Source organism: Scyliorhinus canicula, chromosome 5 (assembly GCF_902713615.1).
Source record: "Scyliorhinus canicula chromosome 5, sScyCan1.1, whole genome shotgun sequence".
NCBI classification, from domain to species: domain Eukaryota; kingdom Metazoa; phylum Chordata; class Chondrichthyes; order Carcharhiniformes; family Scyliorhinidae; genus Scyliorhinus; species Scyliorhinus canicula.
Genome location: NC_052150.1, coordinates 126245795 through 126263875, shown reverse-complemented (window position 1 = coordinate 126263875; position 18081 = coordinate 126245795). Strand labels below are relative to the sequence as shown.

At 44.6% G+C, this 18081-nt stretch overlaps 1 protein-coding gene across 2 annotated transcripts in view; it reads left to right on the top strand.

Annotated features, from left to right (window-relative positions):
- LOC119966240 overlaps nucleotides 1-18081 on the top strand; it is a 61444-nt gene that overhangs the window by 15354 nt on the left and 28009 nt on the right. For both annotated transcript variants that reach the window (XM_038797591.1, XM_038797590.1), the window contains exons 8-11: nucleotides 6916-7050; nucleotides 11960-12117; nucleotides 15633-15759; nucleotides 17570-17755. In XM_038797591.1, the coding sequence (XP_038653519.1) occupies nucleotides 6916-7050; nucleotides 11960-12117; nucleotides 15633-15759; nucleotides 17570-17755 (606 nt within the window). The remainder of the gene's footprint in view (nucleotides 1-6915; nucleotides 7051-11959; nucleotides 12118-15632; nucleotides 15760-17569; nucleotides 17756-18081) is intronic.

The window sequence follows — 18081 nt, the reverse complement described above, 5'->3', positions numbered from 1 at the left end:
CAGCGGGGAATCGAACCCGGGACCCTGGCGCTGTGAAGCCACAGTGCTACCCACTTGTGCTACCGTGCTTCCCTAATAGAGGATGGGCTTAGAAAAATAGAAAAAATGGGGATTAAAGAGGGAGAAGATGGGAATGAGGATTAAAGAGAGAGAAGGGTGGGATTAAAAAAATGTCACCAGATTAGATGGCAATATATTAATTAAGTTTGCTGGCACACTAAACAATTTTTTGCACTAGGCATAATAATTCAGTTCAGATTTCTTAGTCCCTTTGCAGTTTGTTAATCATAGAATTTATCATCGAATTTACAGTGCAGAAGGAGGCCATTCGGCCCATCAAGTCTGCACCGGCTCTTGGAAAGAGCACCCTACCCAAGGTCAACACCTCCACCCTATCCCCATAACCCACCCAACACTAAGGGCAATTTTGGACACTAAGGGTAATTTATCATGGCCAATCCACCTAACCTGCACATCTTTGGACTGTGGGAGGAAACCAGAGCACCCGGAGGAAACCCACGCACACACGGGGAGGATGTGCAAACTCTGCACAGACAGTGACCCAAGCCGGAATCGAACCTGGGACCCTGGAGCTGTGAAGCAATTGTGCTATCCACAATGCTACCGTGCTGCCCTAGAACTACAGGGTATACATGGGCAATCTGTACTATGGAGTTTCCATTCATGGCCGTGATGTGCAGCTGAGTTGACAAGTCCCTTGAATTGAGCGAATTGTCATCTTCTGTCATATTTATTACTAGCCTGATCCGCCTTTGGATACAGAAATATCAATCAAAATCAGAGCAAGCACAAAGATCAAATGCGTAATCACACCTTACAGCAATGCATGAAAAGGATCAATATTAGAAATACAGCTGTACACCTTGTATGATTCTCTGTCCCTTGAAACTAAAATCATGACTTCACAGTCTACCTTGGAAAATTGTGAAATTTAATAAATCTGGTCATCAATGGACAAAATTGGCCACGGAAACTGCTGACTGTCGTAAGAGCCTGGCATATCTCTGTTCTTTCCCAGGGAAGGGAAATGAGCACCTTTGCCAGGTATAATTCCTGTCTACATCCAATGATTTGATTCTTGTTTGAAGTGATCTTCCGATCAACTCAAATGTAAAATAAATTCCCAAAGAAGCCCCACTATTACCTTCACAAGGCAACTAGGAATGGGCAATAAATACCGATCAGGCCAGTATCACTATATCTCAAGAACAAATAAAAATGTACTTTTGATGCATTCAGTTCAGCCTTGAAGATTGAAGTAAACCCCTCCATTACTAAGGAAATGACATACAAATTGTCTCCCCTTTTCTATGTAGTCTTCAGATCAACAACCCAACCTGCTTTGCCACAGACATCTGGTGCTCTGATGGAACCTCTTCTATTTTAAACCTATATACTTCAAACATACATATACACCAACACTTTCTAGGAAAAACAGGTGTCATATGAGAGTACCTTTAAGAAATGGGTGTTTAAGAAATGTACCTTTAAGAAATGGGTGTTTATCAGTGATGTCAGAGTGTAGGTGGAGCTGGGCTGTCTGTCAGCTTTTTACTTTCATTTTAGGCTGTTTGCTGCAGGGTGTGTTTTTAGTTTTGTGTTCAGTGTTGGAGCTGAAGCCAGACCAAGCAGGTGTACTGCTGTTCTCTCTACCATCAAAAGACTATCTCTTAATCATTTGGTGAATTCAGAATTATAAATATTTTCAGTAGTGACTTTAACCTGATGTGCTTCTGGCAAAAGGTGTTTTAAGACTTATGGATGTTAAAATGAAAGCTTAAAGGATTATTTAGTGTTGTATTCTTTGGGGGTTGTATTTGAATTAATGGTTGCTAAGATGTTCACTGTATGTGTTAAAAAGTTTAACTTGAGTTCATAGAATAAACATTGTTTTGCTTTAAAAAATACTTCTCCATTTCTGCTCTACCACACCCATAGAGTGGGCCGTAAGCTCCCCATACCACAATCTGTTAAAAGTTGTTGGTCAGGTGAACTCCATGATACATTTTGGGGTTCTCTAAACCCTGGCCCATAACACAGGGAGGATCCTAAATCCATCTCACAGACTTTCAAGCTGTTACTTAGGAGATGAGTAGGAATGAATGACTTGGGGTGACTGAGAGGGTACAATGAAAATGAGGATATCATTATTTATTACTTTCTGTAGCGAATGAACTGTTTGTGTTCAAACGCTGCAATCTGTTACCATGTCACTAAATGCAGAATGACGATGGTTCTGTAGCAAAAGGCATTAATTGAGTTGAATTTGCTAATTTTATGAGTAATGATAATCATTGGGCATCTCAGGCGTGTGCGTGCACTCAGAAAGGTAACACTTTATCCTGAACACGGTTCACTGTTAGAAACAGTCAGAACATTTTGACCTTCCATCTAACTGCCAAGTGCACATTCATTTAGAAAATCCCTCTGATCAAAACTGTGTGAAAAAGCTCCTCTGTTAATTTTTATTCAAATTTTATTTCCTCTTTTCTCTTTCCTGGGTATTGCCATGTGGTGCTCCATTCCGCAGCTGAGAAGATAGGGATGTAGATACGTTGTTGCCAATATTCAAGCATAAAGGGTGTGGAACATTGAGATTTCTGTACCATTCTCTCTCCTTCTTGAGCTGTTTTGTTTTCAGTGCCTGCCACAGAAAGGAGAGAAATTTGGAGATTAAATCTGTATGCGTAGAGGGTGTGAGTTCATATTGCACCACACTACAGCTGTCATGAGCTGCTCATCATGATTAAGTTGATCAGTGTGTCAATGGAAAGCTAGGTTAATTGTTCAATTTGTTCATTTTAAATTTGAGTTCGATAGATTTTTGTTGAGGAAAAATATTAAGGGGCCAAAGGCAGGTATAAACGGTTAGATCACATATCAGCCATGATTTCATTGACTGGCAGGGCAGGCTCGAGGGGCTGAATGGCCCACTCCTGTGCCTATCTTTCTAATTGACCACCACGTTGACATTGGAAAGCCTGGGCTCCAAGCTCTGAGCAACCTGTGCCATTTAACGCTAAGCTTCTTGACATTACACTCAGACTCCCTGACAAGCCTGTCTGTGCACTGAGCATTTTGTTATGCTGACACACCAGCCTTCTTCTAAACCCTGCCTCATTAAAGTGCTGATCTGTTTCTTCTACAGCAGAACCCATTGTGATTTGCCCTCTGCTGAGTTGGCACTTGTTTTATCCTTGCCCACAGACATGTACCTGATGTCTCACTATGTACAGATCTCATCTCTTTTCTAACCTTTAAATTACTCACAGCTTCAGTACGTTAGCTGGTAGCTATGAGAGTGAAATTACGTGATGGTGCATCTTCATCATCATTCTGTTCTTCCATTGCCTTACGACAGCAGGGTGCGCCCTTGGATTAGGGAAAAGGCAGAAGGATAAGGTTACAGTGCAGGGAGGGGAAAGTAAAAAGCACTTGCATAAATCACCTGCAGTTTGTAAATTAGAAGAAAGTGTTGTGGGGGGGAGTGGGTGAGAGGGAAGTGAGATGTGAGGAGGAGGGTTAGGTAAGAGGATACTATCACCTTTGATGGTTTCAGCACCTCCGTTGACAATGACCTCAGCAATAGTTGTCCAGTAATGGCCAGCACCATCTCCTCCGTAAGTAGTTGGGGATGCTGGCTCACATGTTCTCCTTCGATTAGCTCCTGCAGCCTCCAGTCGTGTTTCACCTTCCCCTGCAAGGCAAAGAGAAGTGTATAAGTGAATGTTATGCAATTTGTTTAGCTGATGTGGTAGTCAAGGTAATAGCGAGCACTGTGAGTAAGCTGTGAGAAGTGGGTGTGAGGTTTGCATAAGTATTCAGTGTGTGAGACTACGGTGCAGCACCTGAATGTTAAGAGTGAATCCTGATTGATGGAGATTGTTGGTAGATGATAGGCTATGCTGAAATGAGAAATATCAAATGCTAATCGTGCAGTTAGTGGAATATAGAATGTGAGAATGCATTCAATAACCTTGACCACTCAAGTGAGATCAATGAATGTTTGCAGCTTGGAAATCAAGGCTTGACCCTTGGCATTGACCTCCAGAGAGTTATTTGCTCGCACTGCCATTGGAGCTTATGGAGGATCTCCTAGACACCTATGGATACAAAGCATCTCTCCATCTTTGCACCTTCATGACCAAGGCCTCCAGAGCAATGTCCAAAAACCTTGGAGCCAGTTCACTCCCATGTTGTGCCACTCTCATGTCTTTCCCAGTTCCGAATAAGCTGTGGAATAACTTTCAACATCTTCCAGCTTCAAGGCACTTGCCCATAAGAGACACAGGCTGATTTTAAATAGTGCAGTTTAGCTTTAATGTGCTAGCCTCTCATGGTTTTAGGCCCCTGCTGAGGCATGCAGCCACTCAAAAGTGTGATTAGCACTGACTGCACACTGCAATCATGTTGTTCAGCAGGCAGCAAAAAGTTGGCATGCTGCCTATATCCCGTTGAACAGCTACGGATTAATTATGCATTGCAATCCTTGTGACAATTTTCAGGAGTTATCAAATTTAGCCCCCTTGGTGCCTAAATCTGATTTCTTTTAAACCTTTATTTTTCTTTAAGCTCAGTGTGGCTTTTGTACTCAGCTTGTCAAAATTGTCATGTGGACGTAAGTTTTGCTCTGTGTTAACATCCAACAAATGGTAGGAAGATTTCCCCAAATTTACAAATGAAGCAGTGACAGGAAGATATGTTCACCATAGTAACATTTATGAAAAACAAGAAACAATATTAATTTCACCTAAACCTTTGAGGTAATTATGTGGCTGTACAATATAAAAATAATATTTTTACATGTAAAATTCGGTTGAAAATCCTTGGCTTTAATGGGCGGCAGGGCAGCACAGTGGTTAGCACTGCGGCCTACGGCATTGAGGACCTGGGTTCGATCCCGGTCCTAGGTCACCGTCTGTGTGGAGTTTGCACATTCTCCCCATGTCTGCATGGGTGTCACACCCACAACCCAAAGATGTACAGGGTCAGGTGGAATGGCCACACTAAACTGCCCCTTAATTGGGAACAAAATAATTGGGTACTCTAAATTGATTTTTAAAAGAATGAAAATCCTTGTTTTAGCCTCTCCCACCATGAGTGAAGCTATGTTGATTTTGCCAAGTTTTTATTCTTGGAATGGTTCAGCAGATAAGGCTGTGAAAAACAGATGTAGTCTGAAGCAGCATTGGCCAAAAGCTGTTAATATAGCAAAAGCAAAATGCTGAGGATGTTAAAAATCTGAACTGAAAATGCGAGAAAATACTCAGCACGTTTAGCAGACCTGAAATATTAACTGTGTTTCTCTCTCCACAGATGCTGCCAGATCTGCTGAGTATTTTCTGCTGTTAAAATATCATATTTATAAAACATCATTGTCACAAAAACATACTTTTTAATGTTGGTGCTGGATTTTGTGCGGTGCATGCTAGAAGCAACATGTAAGAGATTAGTACCTAATGTCTCTCACAAGGTTTCTCAGTAGAAAAAGGTACATGTTTATTGGAAGGAACATAAAGATGACACTGAATCCCGGAAAATATCTAGGGCATGATTCTCTGGCCACCAGGCATTGATCCCACTATTCCTGGTGAACAGCAGGAGAGCCCCTAAATGAGTTTAGTGCCGGGCACCGAAGAGATCATGACGCTCCCAACCTGCGGCGCCCAACGCGACCTGATTCACACCCTCGCTGGGCATGAGCCAATCTCGCATATTTAAATGAGTCTAAAAAGCTATTTAAATATGCACAGTCCGTTTGAGGCTGGAGTCTCCTGGCTCCCGGGATTCACCAGACCTGCAGTGTGAGGCTGGCAGGAGTCAGTACTGGTCTCATCAACGGAAACCAGATGTGATGACCGTGTCAGGGGGTTCTGAGGCCATTGGAGCCCCTGGGTGGTTGGGGATAGGGCAGGGCAGTGCCAATGTGGCACTCCGGCAGTGCCAACGTGGGTTTCTAGCAGTGCCAACCTGGAATGCCAGCAGGAACAGGGTCTCACAGATCGGGCTGCCATTTTGACTGGCAACCTCAATCAGGACACCACCCCTTTCGCTTTATGAAGCTGCCCAACGTTTTTGTGGCCTCTGGAAACCCTCCCTACCCCACTCTCATAGAGATGGCTCCCTGAGCTCGACCCCTAGCAGTGCCAATGCAGCACCCAGGCACCTTGGCACTCCCACCTGGCACCTTGACGCTCCCACCTGGGCACTGCCCGGGTGTCAAAGTGGTGGTGCCAGGTTTCCCATTCTGCCCTATCTTTGACCACCCAGGTGTCTCTAATGGCCTGCGAGACCCCCGAGGTGTCACCTCGCCTGGTCCACGTTTCTGGAAACCAGTGCCAAACGGCATCCGGTTGAGGTATTGTAGGCGTGGCCGTTGACTCCTGGGTGCCAGGTGAAAGCGGCATCCGAGTATTTAAATTAGCCTAATGAGGGTGCGATCCAGATCGCGACGGGTGGAGTGAGTCAGGTGACTCGCTATTGGCCAGCGCCTGGTGTGGAGCTCGATTTGGGGTTCTCGCAGGATTGACCCATTGCATCCGGATCCGCACTGGGTGCAACGAGCAACGCAGTCGCTGAATCGCACCCTAAGTGTGGGATGTTTCAGTGAGAATCTCCCCAAGCTCCAAAAAATGACTTAGTGTGGGTGAATACCAGTCTGATTCGCGCCCAAGCACCCACCAGAAATCACCCCCGTGATTCCCGCCCAAAATTACACGTCACAATTTTCCAGGAGAATCGCGCTCCTAGTGTTAAAAACTCCAAAACATGATGATCCCAAATAGACCCTGACGGACAGAAGCTGAATACTAATTGATGATACTAGGTTGTATTTTGAGAAAACGCAGTAGGATGAAAACATATTGTTCACATTTTACTTTGAACTTATCACAGTTATGGAGTCCTGTGCAGCTTTAAAGAGTGCAGGCATTCTCGAGTCTGGGGTCTTTACCATAGATCCTGATGGTTTGGAGCGTGGAGTGGATCCATTTGCTGTGGAATGTGACATGATCTCTGACTCGGCAACAGGTTAGTAGTCCAGTGTAACCAGTTTTTAATTAATACTTTAAACATTTGGCAATGAGTATGCGGAGTATTCTTCAAGAATAGCCTATTTTTTATGTGCTTCCTAGAAATTATTTTAAAATTGTGTTTTTGAAATTCTAAGTAGGAAATTATGGAGTAAAATTCCTCTTAGAATTAATAATAATCTTTATTAGTGTCACAAGTAGGCTTACATAAACACTGCAATAAAGTTACTGTGAAAATACTCTAGTCACCACACTCCAGTGCCTGTTCGGGTACACAGAGGGAGAATTCAGAATGTCCAAATTACCTAACAACACGCCTTTCGGGACTTCTGTGAGGAAACCGGAGCAGACACGGGGAGAACGTGCAGATTCCGCAGACAGTGACCCGAGCTGGGAATCGAACCCGGGTCCCTGCTGCTGTGAAGCAACAGTGCTAATCACTGTGCTACCGTGCCGCCCAATTAGTTTGTCGATCAGATTAATTTTGTGTATTTTATTTGCAAATCAAAACAAAGAACAAAGAAAATTACAGCACAGGAACAGGCCCTTCGGCCCTCCCAGCCTGCGCCGATCCAGATCCTTTATCTAAACCTGTCGCCTATTTTCCAAGGATCTACTTCCCTCTGTTCCCGCCCATTCATATATCTGTCCAGATGCATCTTAAATGATGCTATCGTGCCCGCCTCTACCACCTCCACTGGCAAAGCGTTCCAGGCACCCACCACCCTCTGCGTAAAAAACTTTCAACGCACATCTCCCTTAAACTTTCCCCCTCTCACCTTGAAATCGTGACCCCTTGTAATTGACACCCCCATTCTTGGAAAAAGCTTGTTGCTATCCACCCTGTCCATACCTCTCATAATTTTGTAGACCTCAATCAGGTCCCCCCTCAACCTCCGTTTTTCCAACGAAAACAATCCTAATCTACTCAACCTTTCTTCATAGCTAGCACCCTCCATACCAGGCAACATCCTGGTGAACCTCCTCTGCACCTTCTCTAAAGCATCCACATCACACAGAACAGTACAGCACAGAACAGGCCCTTCGGCCCTCGATGTTATGCCGAGCAATGATCACCCTACTCAAACCCACGTATCCACCCTTGACCCGTAACCGAACAACCCCCCCCCCCCCCCCCCCCCCCCTTAACCTTACTTTTAAGGACACTACGCATCCTTCTGGTAATGTGGCGACCAGAACTGCACGCAGTATTCCAAATGTGGCCTAACCAAAGTCCTATACAACTGTACGTGACCTGTCGACTCTTGTACTCAATACCCTGTCCGATGAAGGCAAGCATGCTGTATGCCTTCTTGACCACTCTATCGACCTGCGTTGCCACCTTCAGGGTACAATGGACCTGAACTCCCAGATCTCTCTGTACATCAATTTTCCCCAGGACTCTTCCATTGACCATATAGTCCGCTCTTGAATTAGATCTTCCAAAATGCATCACCTCGCATTTGCCTGGATTGATCTCCATCTGCCATTTCTCTGCCGAACTCTCCAATCTATCTATATTTTGCTGTATTCCTCCTCGCTATCTGCAACTCCACCAATCTTAGTATCATCTGCAAACTTGCTAATCAGACCACCTATACCTTTGTCCAGATCATTTATGTATATCACAAACAACAGCGGTCCGAGCACGGATCCCTGCAGAACACCACTAGTCATCTTTCTCCATTTTGAGACACTCCCTTCCACCATTACTCTGTCTCCTGTTGCCCAGCCAGTTCTTTATCCATCTAGCTAGTGCACCATGAACCCCATACAACTTCACTTTTTCCATCAACCTGCCATGGGAAACTTTATCAAACGCCTTACTGAAGTCCATGTATATGACATCTACAGCCCTTCCCTCATCAATTAACTTTGTCACTTCCTCAAAGAATTCTATTAGGTTTGTAAGACATGACCTTCCCTGCACAGAACCATGCTGCCAATCACTAATAAGCCTATTTTCTTCCAGATGTGAATAGATCCTGTCCCTCAGTATCTTCTCCAACAGTTTTGCCTACCACTGACGTCAAGCTCACAGGTCTATAATTCTCTGGATTATTCCCGCTACCCTTCTTAAACAAAGGGACAACATTAGCAATTCTCCCGTCCTCCGGGACCTCACCCATGCTCAAGGATGCTGCAAAGATATCTGTTAAGGCCCCAGCTATTTTGTCCCTCGCTTCCCTCAGTAACCTGGGATAGACCCCATCCGGTCCTGGGGAGCTGTCCACCTTAATGTCTTTTAGAATACCCAAAACGTCCCCCTTCCGTATGACGACTTGACCTAGAGTATTTAAACATCCATCCCTAGCCTCAACATCCGTCATGTCCCTCTCCTTGGTGAATTCCGATGCAAAGTACTCATTAAGAATCTCACCCATTTCCTCTGACTCCACGGATAAATTCCCTCTTTTGTCTTTGAGTGGGCCAATCCTTTCTCTAGTTACCCTCTTGCTCCTTATATACGAATAAAAGGCTTTGGGATTTTCCTTAACCCTGTTAGCCATATTTCATGACCCCTTTTAGCCCTCTTTATTGCGTGTTTGGGATTTGTCCTACTTTCCCGATATTCCTCCAAAGCTTCATCAGTTTTAAGTCGCCTTGATCTTATGTATGCTTCCTTTTTCATTTTAGCTAGTCTCACAATTCCACCCGTCATCCATGGTTCCCTAATCTTGCCATTTCTATCCCTCATTTTCACAGGGACATGTCTGTCCTGCACTCTAATCAACCTTTCCTTAATAGACTCCCTCATTTCAAATGTGGAATTACCCTTAAACAGCTGCTCCCAATCCACGTTCCCTAGCTCCTGCCGAATTTTGTTATACTTGGCCTTTCCCCAATTTAGCACTCTGCCTTTAGGACCACTGTCGTCTTTGTCCATGAGAATTCTAAAACTTACGGAATTGTGATCGCTATTCCCAAAGTAATCACCGACTGAAACTTCAACCACCTGGCCGGGATCATTCCCCAATACCAGGTCCAGTATGGCCCCTTCCCGAGTTGGACTATTTACATACTGCTCTAAAAAAACTCTCCTGGATGCTCCTTACAAATTCTGCTCCATCTACGCCTCCAACACTACATGAGTCCCATTCAATGTTGGGGAAGTTAAAATCTCCCATCACGGCCACCCTATTGCTCTGACATTGTTCTATAATCTGTCTGCATATTTGTACCTCTACTTCACGCTCGCTTTTGGGAGGCCTGTAGTAAAGTCCCAACAATGTTACTGCACCCTTCCTATTTCTTAGCTTTACCCATATTGCCTCATTGCTCGAATCCTCCATCGTGCCCTCCTTAATCACAGCTGTGAAGTCATCTCTGACTAGTAATGCAACTCCTCCACCCCTTTTACCTCCCTCTCTATCCCTCCTGAAGCATCTATACCCTGGGATATTTAGTTGCCAGTCTTGCCCTTCCCTCAACCAAGTCTCAGTAATACCAATAACATCATATTCCCAGGTACTAATCCAAGGCCTAAGTTCATCTGCCTTACCTGCTACACTTCTCGCATTAAAACAAATGCACCTCAGACAACCTGTCCCTTTGCGTTCATCATCTCTTCCGTCTACTCTTCCCCTTAGTCACATTGAGTTTATTATCTAGTACCTTACTGGCTTTAGTTGCTGCCTCTTTACTGACCTCTAACTTCCTAATCTGGTTCCCATCCCCCTGCCACATTAGTTTAAAACCTCCCCAACAGTGTTAGCTGTCCAGCATTCTTTAAACTTTGCAACTTTTGTTTGTGATTTCTGGAAGTAGGCACAACTAAAACATCACGTGCCACTTTCCTGAAGAAGAGCAGTGGGTTGTCCCAATGTTTCTCTGTGATTCTGGGACAATGTTCATCTCACAACCATGACGTGGAGAACCATTCACCTGAGGAAGGAGCTGTGCTACAAAAGCTAGTGTATCAAAACAAACCTGTTGGACTTTAACCTGGTGTTGTAAGACTTCCTACTGTGCTCACAACTAACAGCATCAAAACAGACTAATTAGGCTTTCATCTCCTTGTTGTTCCTGGAACATTGCCAAGCATAAATTGACTGCTGCAGTTCAGGACCTAATAACCATGACTATAGATTTTCATTGTGGACCAGCCTTATCTTATATGATGAACAGAATTGATCTCAGACATACCAATTTAGGAGCTCAAAAGAGTACAGAGAGCCTGTTTCAGCATCTGACTTTTGAAATTACAAAAAAAAATCCTCCCTTGATTGGGAGAAGGGTTACTAAGAATTATGTTTTAAAAAATTAAATTATTTTAGCTTTTCCTGTGATAAATAGATGTAGAAGAGATGGTCATGTGGATTAAAGGATGATCCTTGAGATAGCTCTAAAAAAGTAGAACAAATGATGAATAGATTTCTAAAACCTGCTATGTTTTATTCTCAAGATAAATTCGGTAGCAGGTCAACTATATTTCCACAGGCTTCGATAAAGAGTCATCCAGACTCGAAACGTTAGCTCTCTTCTCTCTCCACAGATGCTGTCAGACCTGCTGAGATTGTCCAGTATTTTTATTTTTGTGTTCACAGGTTTATTTTGTTTCAGTCAGTGTTTTATTTGTAATTTTGAAATTGTATTTTGGGCTGCCGTAACATAAATGGGTGATTTACACTTTGTTCATTTGTGATGTGGTGTACTAGTGTGGACCAGGGTGTTTCTGCTCAAAGATTATAATTAGAATGTCTATACTTAGAAAGTGAGGTGGTTTGAAATATTATGGAACTGTTAGGATAAAAATAATGTGCTAGATGTTTGAAAAGAAGAGCAGCAAACCTTTAAGGATTAATTCAGTGGTGAAAACAAACTCATACTCGCCTTACAATAGACTATTACATTTGCTTTTAAATGAATAGTCTGTGTGTTGAAAATGACAATCTCTATTTTTTAAGGCATTACTGTGATAGGTCATGATTCAGAGGATCGAATTCGTGTGTCTCCCTGCGAAGATGCTGGGTGCTATTCTCGAACCATCAATTACAATCAGGCATCCCTGGATCAACTCAAGGCTTTAACAGAGACCTCAAAGTACTGTGAACAGTATATCAGCGTAAGTAACTCTAAACCCCATTACAACTATTTCATAGCCATAGCTAATGCAAAAATACATTACAATGGGTGCTAAATTCCTGTTTCATTTAATGTTTATCGTAGTTCTACAAAATGAAAAGGAAAAAAAATGAAATTATATTTAAAAATCAATTACTGTGAAGATAGTTTAGAAGCAGAGTAATGAACATCTAACGGACACTTTAGAGTTATGTTGTGTATTCACTGCCAGCTGCTGATCTAGCAAAACAGATTGCTGCCTAGGCAGTGAAGATGAAGTCGACCCTTATCAGTTTTCACTGATTCTGTGTTCTGTAGCTCCCATTTGAAATAGCATTGTTGAATGATGAACATTTTGATGCTTTATACACAAATCTCAGTATAATTACACCATATTAGATAGTGCTGCTTAAGCACGGATTTCCCATTCCTTTTTCACTGCAGCTGTATTGTTATTATCTGTGATTTGAAAGCAGAGAATCATTACGATTTGACTTTACTATGTTCCCCATTCAATGGGCGGGATTCTCCCCTACCCGGCGGGGCGGGGGGTCCTGGCGGGATGGAGTGGCGTGAACCACTCCGGCGTCGGGCCGCCCGAAAAGGTGCGGAAGTCTCTGTACCTTTAGGGGCCAAGCCCTAACATTGAAGGGCTAGGCCCGCGCCGGAGTGGTTGGCGCTCCGCCGGCCGGCGGGAATGGCCTTTGGCGCCACACCAGCCGAGGCCGAAGGGACTTCGCCGGCCGGCGGAAGTCCGCGCATGCGCCGGATCATCAGCGGCTGCTGACGTCATCCCCACGCATGCGCAGGGGAGGGGGTCACTTCCGCCTCTGCCATTGTGAAGACTATGGCGAAGGCGGAAGGAAAAGTGGGCCCCGATAGCGGGCCAGGCCACCGTGGGGGCAGCCCCCGGGGCCAGATCGCCCCGCGCCCCCCCCCCCCCCCCCCCTCCCCCAGGACCCCGGAGCCTGCTCACGCCGCCTGGTCCCGCCGGTAAGGTAGTTGGTTTGATTCACGCCAGTGGGACCAGCATGACAGCGGTGGGACTTCGGCCCATTGCGGGCCGGAAAATCGCCCGGGGGGGGGGGGGGGGGGGCGACAGGCGCCGAGCGATTCCCACCCCTGCTGAATCTCTGGTGCCGGAGACGGCGGGGACGGGATTCACGCCGGCCCCCTGGCAATTCTCCAACCCGGCGGGGGGGGGGTTGGAGAATCCCGCCCAATGACTCCACTATTGAAAGACATGCATTTAGCTGCTATAGTGGAGTTAATGAGAGGGGAACACATTGGAGAGGGGTACACCCTGACCTACACTAAAGGCTCTATCTAAATATAAGTTGTTTTTAAAGAAATGTTAATATTTAGACTGTAGTCAGTTCAAGAAAACTTACGCCTGCCTGGGTTGACTGCTTTTATTTTCAGCTTGTGATTTGTGAAACTGGAACACTTGTATTCCAATAATAAAAGCTGTAAACACTGGAATCAGCTTTGTTGCTATAATATTGGACTGAATTTTATGCAGAGGTGATGGCCCTGCCCACTGGCTCAAAAACATGTATGGAACAATCTCCTGTACTGTACGCAAAACAATACTTTTCACTGTAACTCAGTGCACGTGGCAATAAATCTAAATCTAAACCAGCACCCAATTTTCCAGTTGTCAAGCAATTCATTGCCTGAGGTTGTGGCTTCCATCCCCATGAGGGAGGCTGCTCCACCTCCAAAAGCTGCTGGCAAATAGGATGGCTGGCAACTTTTAAGCGCCAGAAGCTCCACCGAGAGCAGTGGCCACTGCTGGAACTACAGTCAATTCCCAAGTCGTGGTGTCACAGGAGGCTAGCATTCAATGTGTGTAGTGACCTTACTGCGGCCAGTCACTCAGGTACCAGCAAGGTGAGGGGATCAGTGAATGGGAGGCCAGGGTGGGGTGGGGTTTAAAACAAGGTGGCACTTTCCAATGGTGGGTGATGTGTTGGGTATGCTGGGTCTGTGAGGACTGCATTTACCATAGCAGTGACTGAGACAGGCTACCAACACTTGTAGAAGTACAACTCTAATTTATTTAACTATGAGCTATTAAACATACTTGCACTGTGGGTTGACACTATGTTAAGTTGACCGGAGACCTGAGGCTAACCTGACCAGACTATACTGCTAGCACATGGTAGATGTTCGTGTTGCTGATCACAGGCTCTGGCTGTCTCAGCGGCTGCATCCCGAGAGAGCGGGGAAACTAGTGCCCTCTGGTTTTATAGTGGCCGTGTCCTGTCTGGTGATTGGCTGCTGTGTTCTGTGTGTTGATTGGTCATCCAGTGTGTCAGTCAGTGTCTGTCTATGCACCATCATATACTTGTGTGTATATTATGACAGTGGGGGTGGGTCTTCAAGCGGCACAGGATGACCCCAAACAGGAGGGATATCCCCCCTGTTCACAAAGTCAGATTTACCTGATGACTCTGTCATCATGTCATGAGCCACCATTAATTAACCCAAGGCTGGGCAGTCTGCCTGACACCTACCCCATCACTGATAAAATAATAGCATAGACAGGTAAGGGACAGGTAGCACCAGCTCCAGTCCCTCAGCCATCTCACTAGAATTTACATCCACCTCCCACCCCACCTGCCAGCCTGCTCTGGAGCAGGCAGGCATAAGAAGGTCTCAAATTCTGGTCATTAACCCGAAATTTTGTCATTTAGAATATAGAACATAGAACAGTACAGCACAGAACAGGCCCTTCGGCCCTCGATGTTGTGCCGAGCAATGATCACCCTACTTAAACCTACGTAACCCGTATACCCGTAACCCAACAATCCCCCCATTAACCTTACACTACGGGCAATTTAGCATGGCCAATCCACCTAACCCGCACATCGTTGGACTGTGGGGAGGAAACCGGAGCACCCGGAGGAAACCCACGCAAACACAGGGAGAATATGCAAACTCCACACAGACAGTCACCCGAGCTCGGAATTGAACCCGGGTCCCCGGCACTGTGAGACAGCAGTGCTAACCATGTGTTAATTAAAAAAAAAATCATTTGCTGCTATTCATTCTTCTGTTTCTTTGGTACCACCCTATTTTACAGCTGGAAGAAAAAGACAATATGCACTAGTTGATTAACATTAAACAGCCAAATAGATGAGATATCAATGATTGACAGGCATTGAACATAGATGTGCCAATTGTTGATATATGTAAACCATGAAGAGGGCTCTCAACAAGTGTACCTGCTGCAGTCCTGATTGTCCCTTTGGTAAACTCGATCATGGTATTTGAAAGGTTAAAGTAACCTCAGTATGATTGTGCAGACCTGCCTCCATGATTTGACTCGTAATAGGACTGGCATGTGTCAGGGGAGGTAATATAAACAGTCCAAGAGCACAGATAGGAAAAATAACAAACAAGGACACTGATACTATCTGCCATACCGCGGTGGAGTTTGGAATGTGCTAGACTATTTATCCCCATAAGAATATAATCATTAAACAACTTTTTATGTTTTGTGTTACTTAGTTGGAATGCCGCCATATCCGCTTCCTTAAGCAGCGCTGGGGTTGGTGGGTGTCTCGTGATGGGCGTAAAATAAATTCCTGGGGTGGAGCCTCAACCGACAGTGGGAAATGTGCTTGTGGGGAGAATGGTAAGAGGGACTATACATAATAGTTAAAAACGGCTAACTTTATCTCCTTCTTAATGAATCTGAAACACCCCTTACATTTTTAGAAATACAAGTCAGTCTTTCATTTCTTCTTGCTTCCTTCAATGAAATAGTTTGAAAACTCAAACCATTGTCCTCAGTCCAAACTCTGTTCCCGGCCAATTCCATCCCTCTTCCTGGCTAATCCAGGCTATTTCCAACTTTGGTGTCATATTGTACCTGGAAATGAGCTTCCAATCAAATATTCACACCATCATTAAGACCACCAATTTCTACCTGAGTAATATGGCTTCACTTTTGTCCTGTCTCGTTATACCTTCATTCCTGCCTTCTGTAAACTGGAGCTCATCCAAAACTCTGCTGCATGTCTTCACACACAGAAAGTCCTGTTCCCCTATCACCTTGTGCTTGCTCACCTACATTGGCTCCCACTCAAGCAATGTGTTTATTTTAAAGTTATCATTTTGTTGTCAATTCCCTCCATGGCCTCGTCCTTCCCCACATTTGTAATCTCACCCAGCCCCCCAATCCTTTGAGATTCCTGCGTTCATCTACTTCTGGACTCCTGAGCATCCCAATTTAAACTGTTTGACCATTAGTGGCCGTGCTTTCAGCTGCCTTGGCCCTAAACTCTGGACTACCCTCCCTACATCTCTCGTTCTTTATCCATCTTCCTCTTTGAAGAGACTCCTTCAAACCCACCTCTTTGCCCAAGCTTCTGGTCCATTGACCTCCTGTCTCCTGATGCAGCTCGTTGCCACATTTTGGTTCGGTGTCCTTTGTGAAGAATTTTATTAGGCTAAAGGCATGATTAAAATATGAATTGTTGTTGTTTTCTTACTTGTTCATGAATTCTAAATGAATTTAATACACCTCTCCCCAATGCTTTTTTATTCAGTTTCCTGATAATGCTAAAAAAAATAGAGATGATGTGAGGACAATCAGACGTAATTTAAATTTGTAATTGGAGAGTTTCTCTAAATGCTGAGTTCATAAACTTGGTTATTTTAAGTTTGCCTTTCCTTGCTGTATTTAAGTTGCAGTGCTGTTCCCAGTAGCCACAACTTCACATTGCTGATCTACACAGATCTTTCCCAACTTCCTGGGAAGATCTTCATGCAGAAGTGTAAGTTATGATTCTATCAGTGTGCTGGAATCCAATCTGCAATATAACTGGAACAGCCTTCAAGCACCAGCAGTATAAAACAAGCAAACACTCCTATTTGAAATAGTGCTGGACACTGCAAAAGCTATTTGAGACTGGTCAATAGGGTTGTGTTATTTTAAGAAGTTTTTTGTGGGAATATCATAGAATTTACAGTGCAGAAGGAGGCCATTCGGCCCATCGAGTCTGCACCGGCTCTTGGAAAGAGCACCCTACCCAAGGTCAACACCTCCACCCTATCCCCATAACCCAGTAACCCCACCCAACACTAAGGGCAATTTTAGACACTAAGGGCAATTTATCATGGCCAATCCACCTAACCTGCACATCTTTGGACTGTGGGAGGAAACCGGAGCACCCGGAGGAAACCCACGCACACACGGGGAAGATATGCAGACTCCGCACAGACAGTGACCCAAGCCGGAATCGAACCTGGGACCCTGGAGCTGTGAAGCGATTGTGCTATCCACAATGCTACCGTGCTGCCCTATCCTAGTAGTTAAATTTAAATAAATTTAAATAAGTGTCTTTATGTTTAAGATTCATATATTTAAAAATGTTAAATCTTACTAATATGAAAATTGTTTCGATACTGTGAAGTGATGCCTAGCATAATTTTCTTCACAGGCAACTGTGCCCTGGGTCTTTCCACATGTAACTGTGATGCAAATGACGGTGTTTGGAGACATGATAAAGGATATTTGACGGACAAAACAATTCTTCCTGCGCAGGAAGTGAGATTTGGCGATACAAGAGACGTGCCTGTAGAGATGGCATTTCACAAGATTGGTCCACTTCGTTGTTATGGACAAGGTATAGTCAACATAGAAAACAAATGGGAGACTCATTCCAGAAGCAAAGCTTGAAGGTTGCCGAAGCAGCTTGAAATTCATCATAAAGTAAAAACAATATAACTGGATAAATAGCTGATTAGGAACACAACTAGAGGTGCATGGGCATTGGCAACCGATTTCGAGGGCAGCACGGTGGTGCAGTGGTGAGCACTGCTAGCTCACGGCACTGAGGACCCGGGTTCGATCCCGGCACCGGGTCATTGTGTGGAGTTTGCACATTCTCCTCGTGTCTGCATGGGTCTCACCCCCACAACCCAAAGATGTGCAGGGTAGATGGATTGGCCA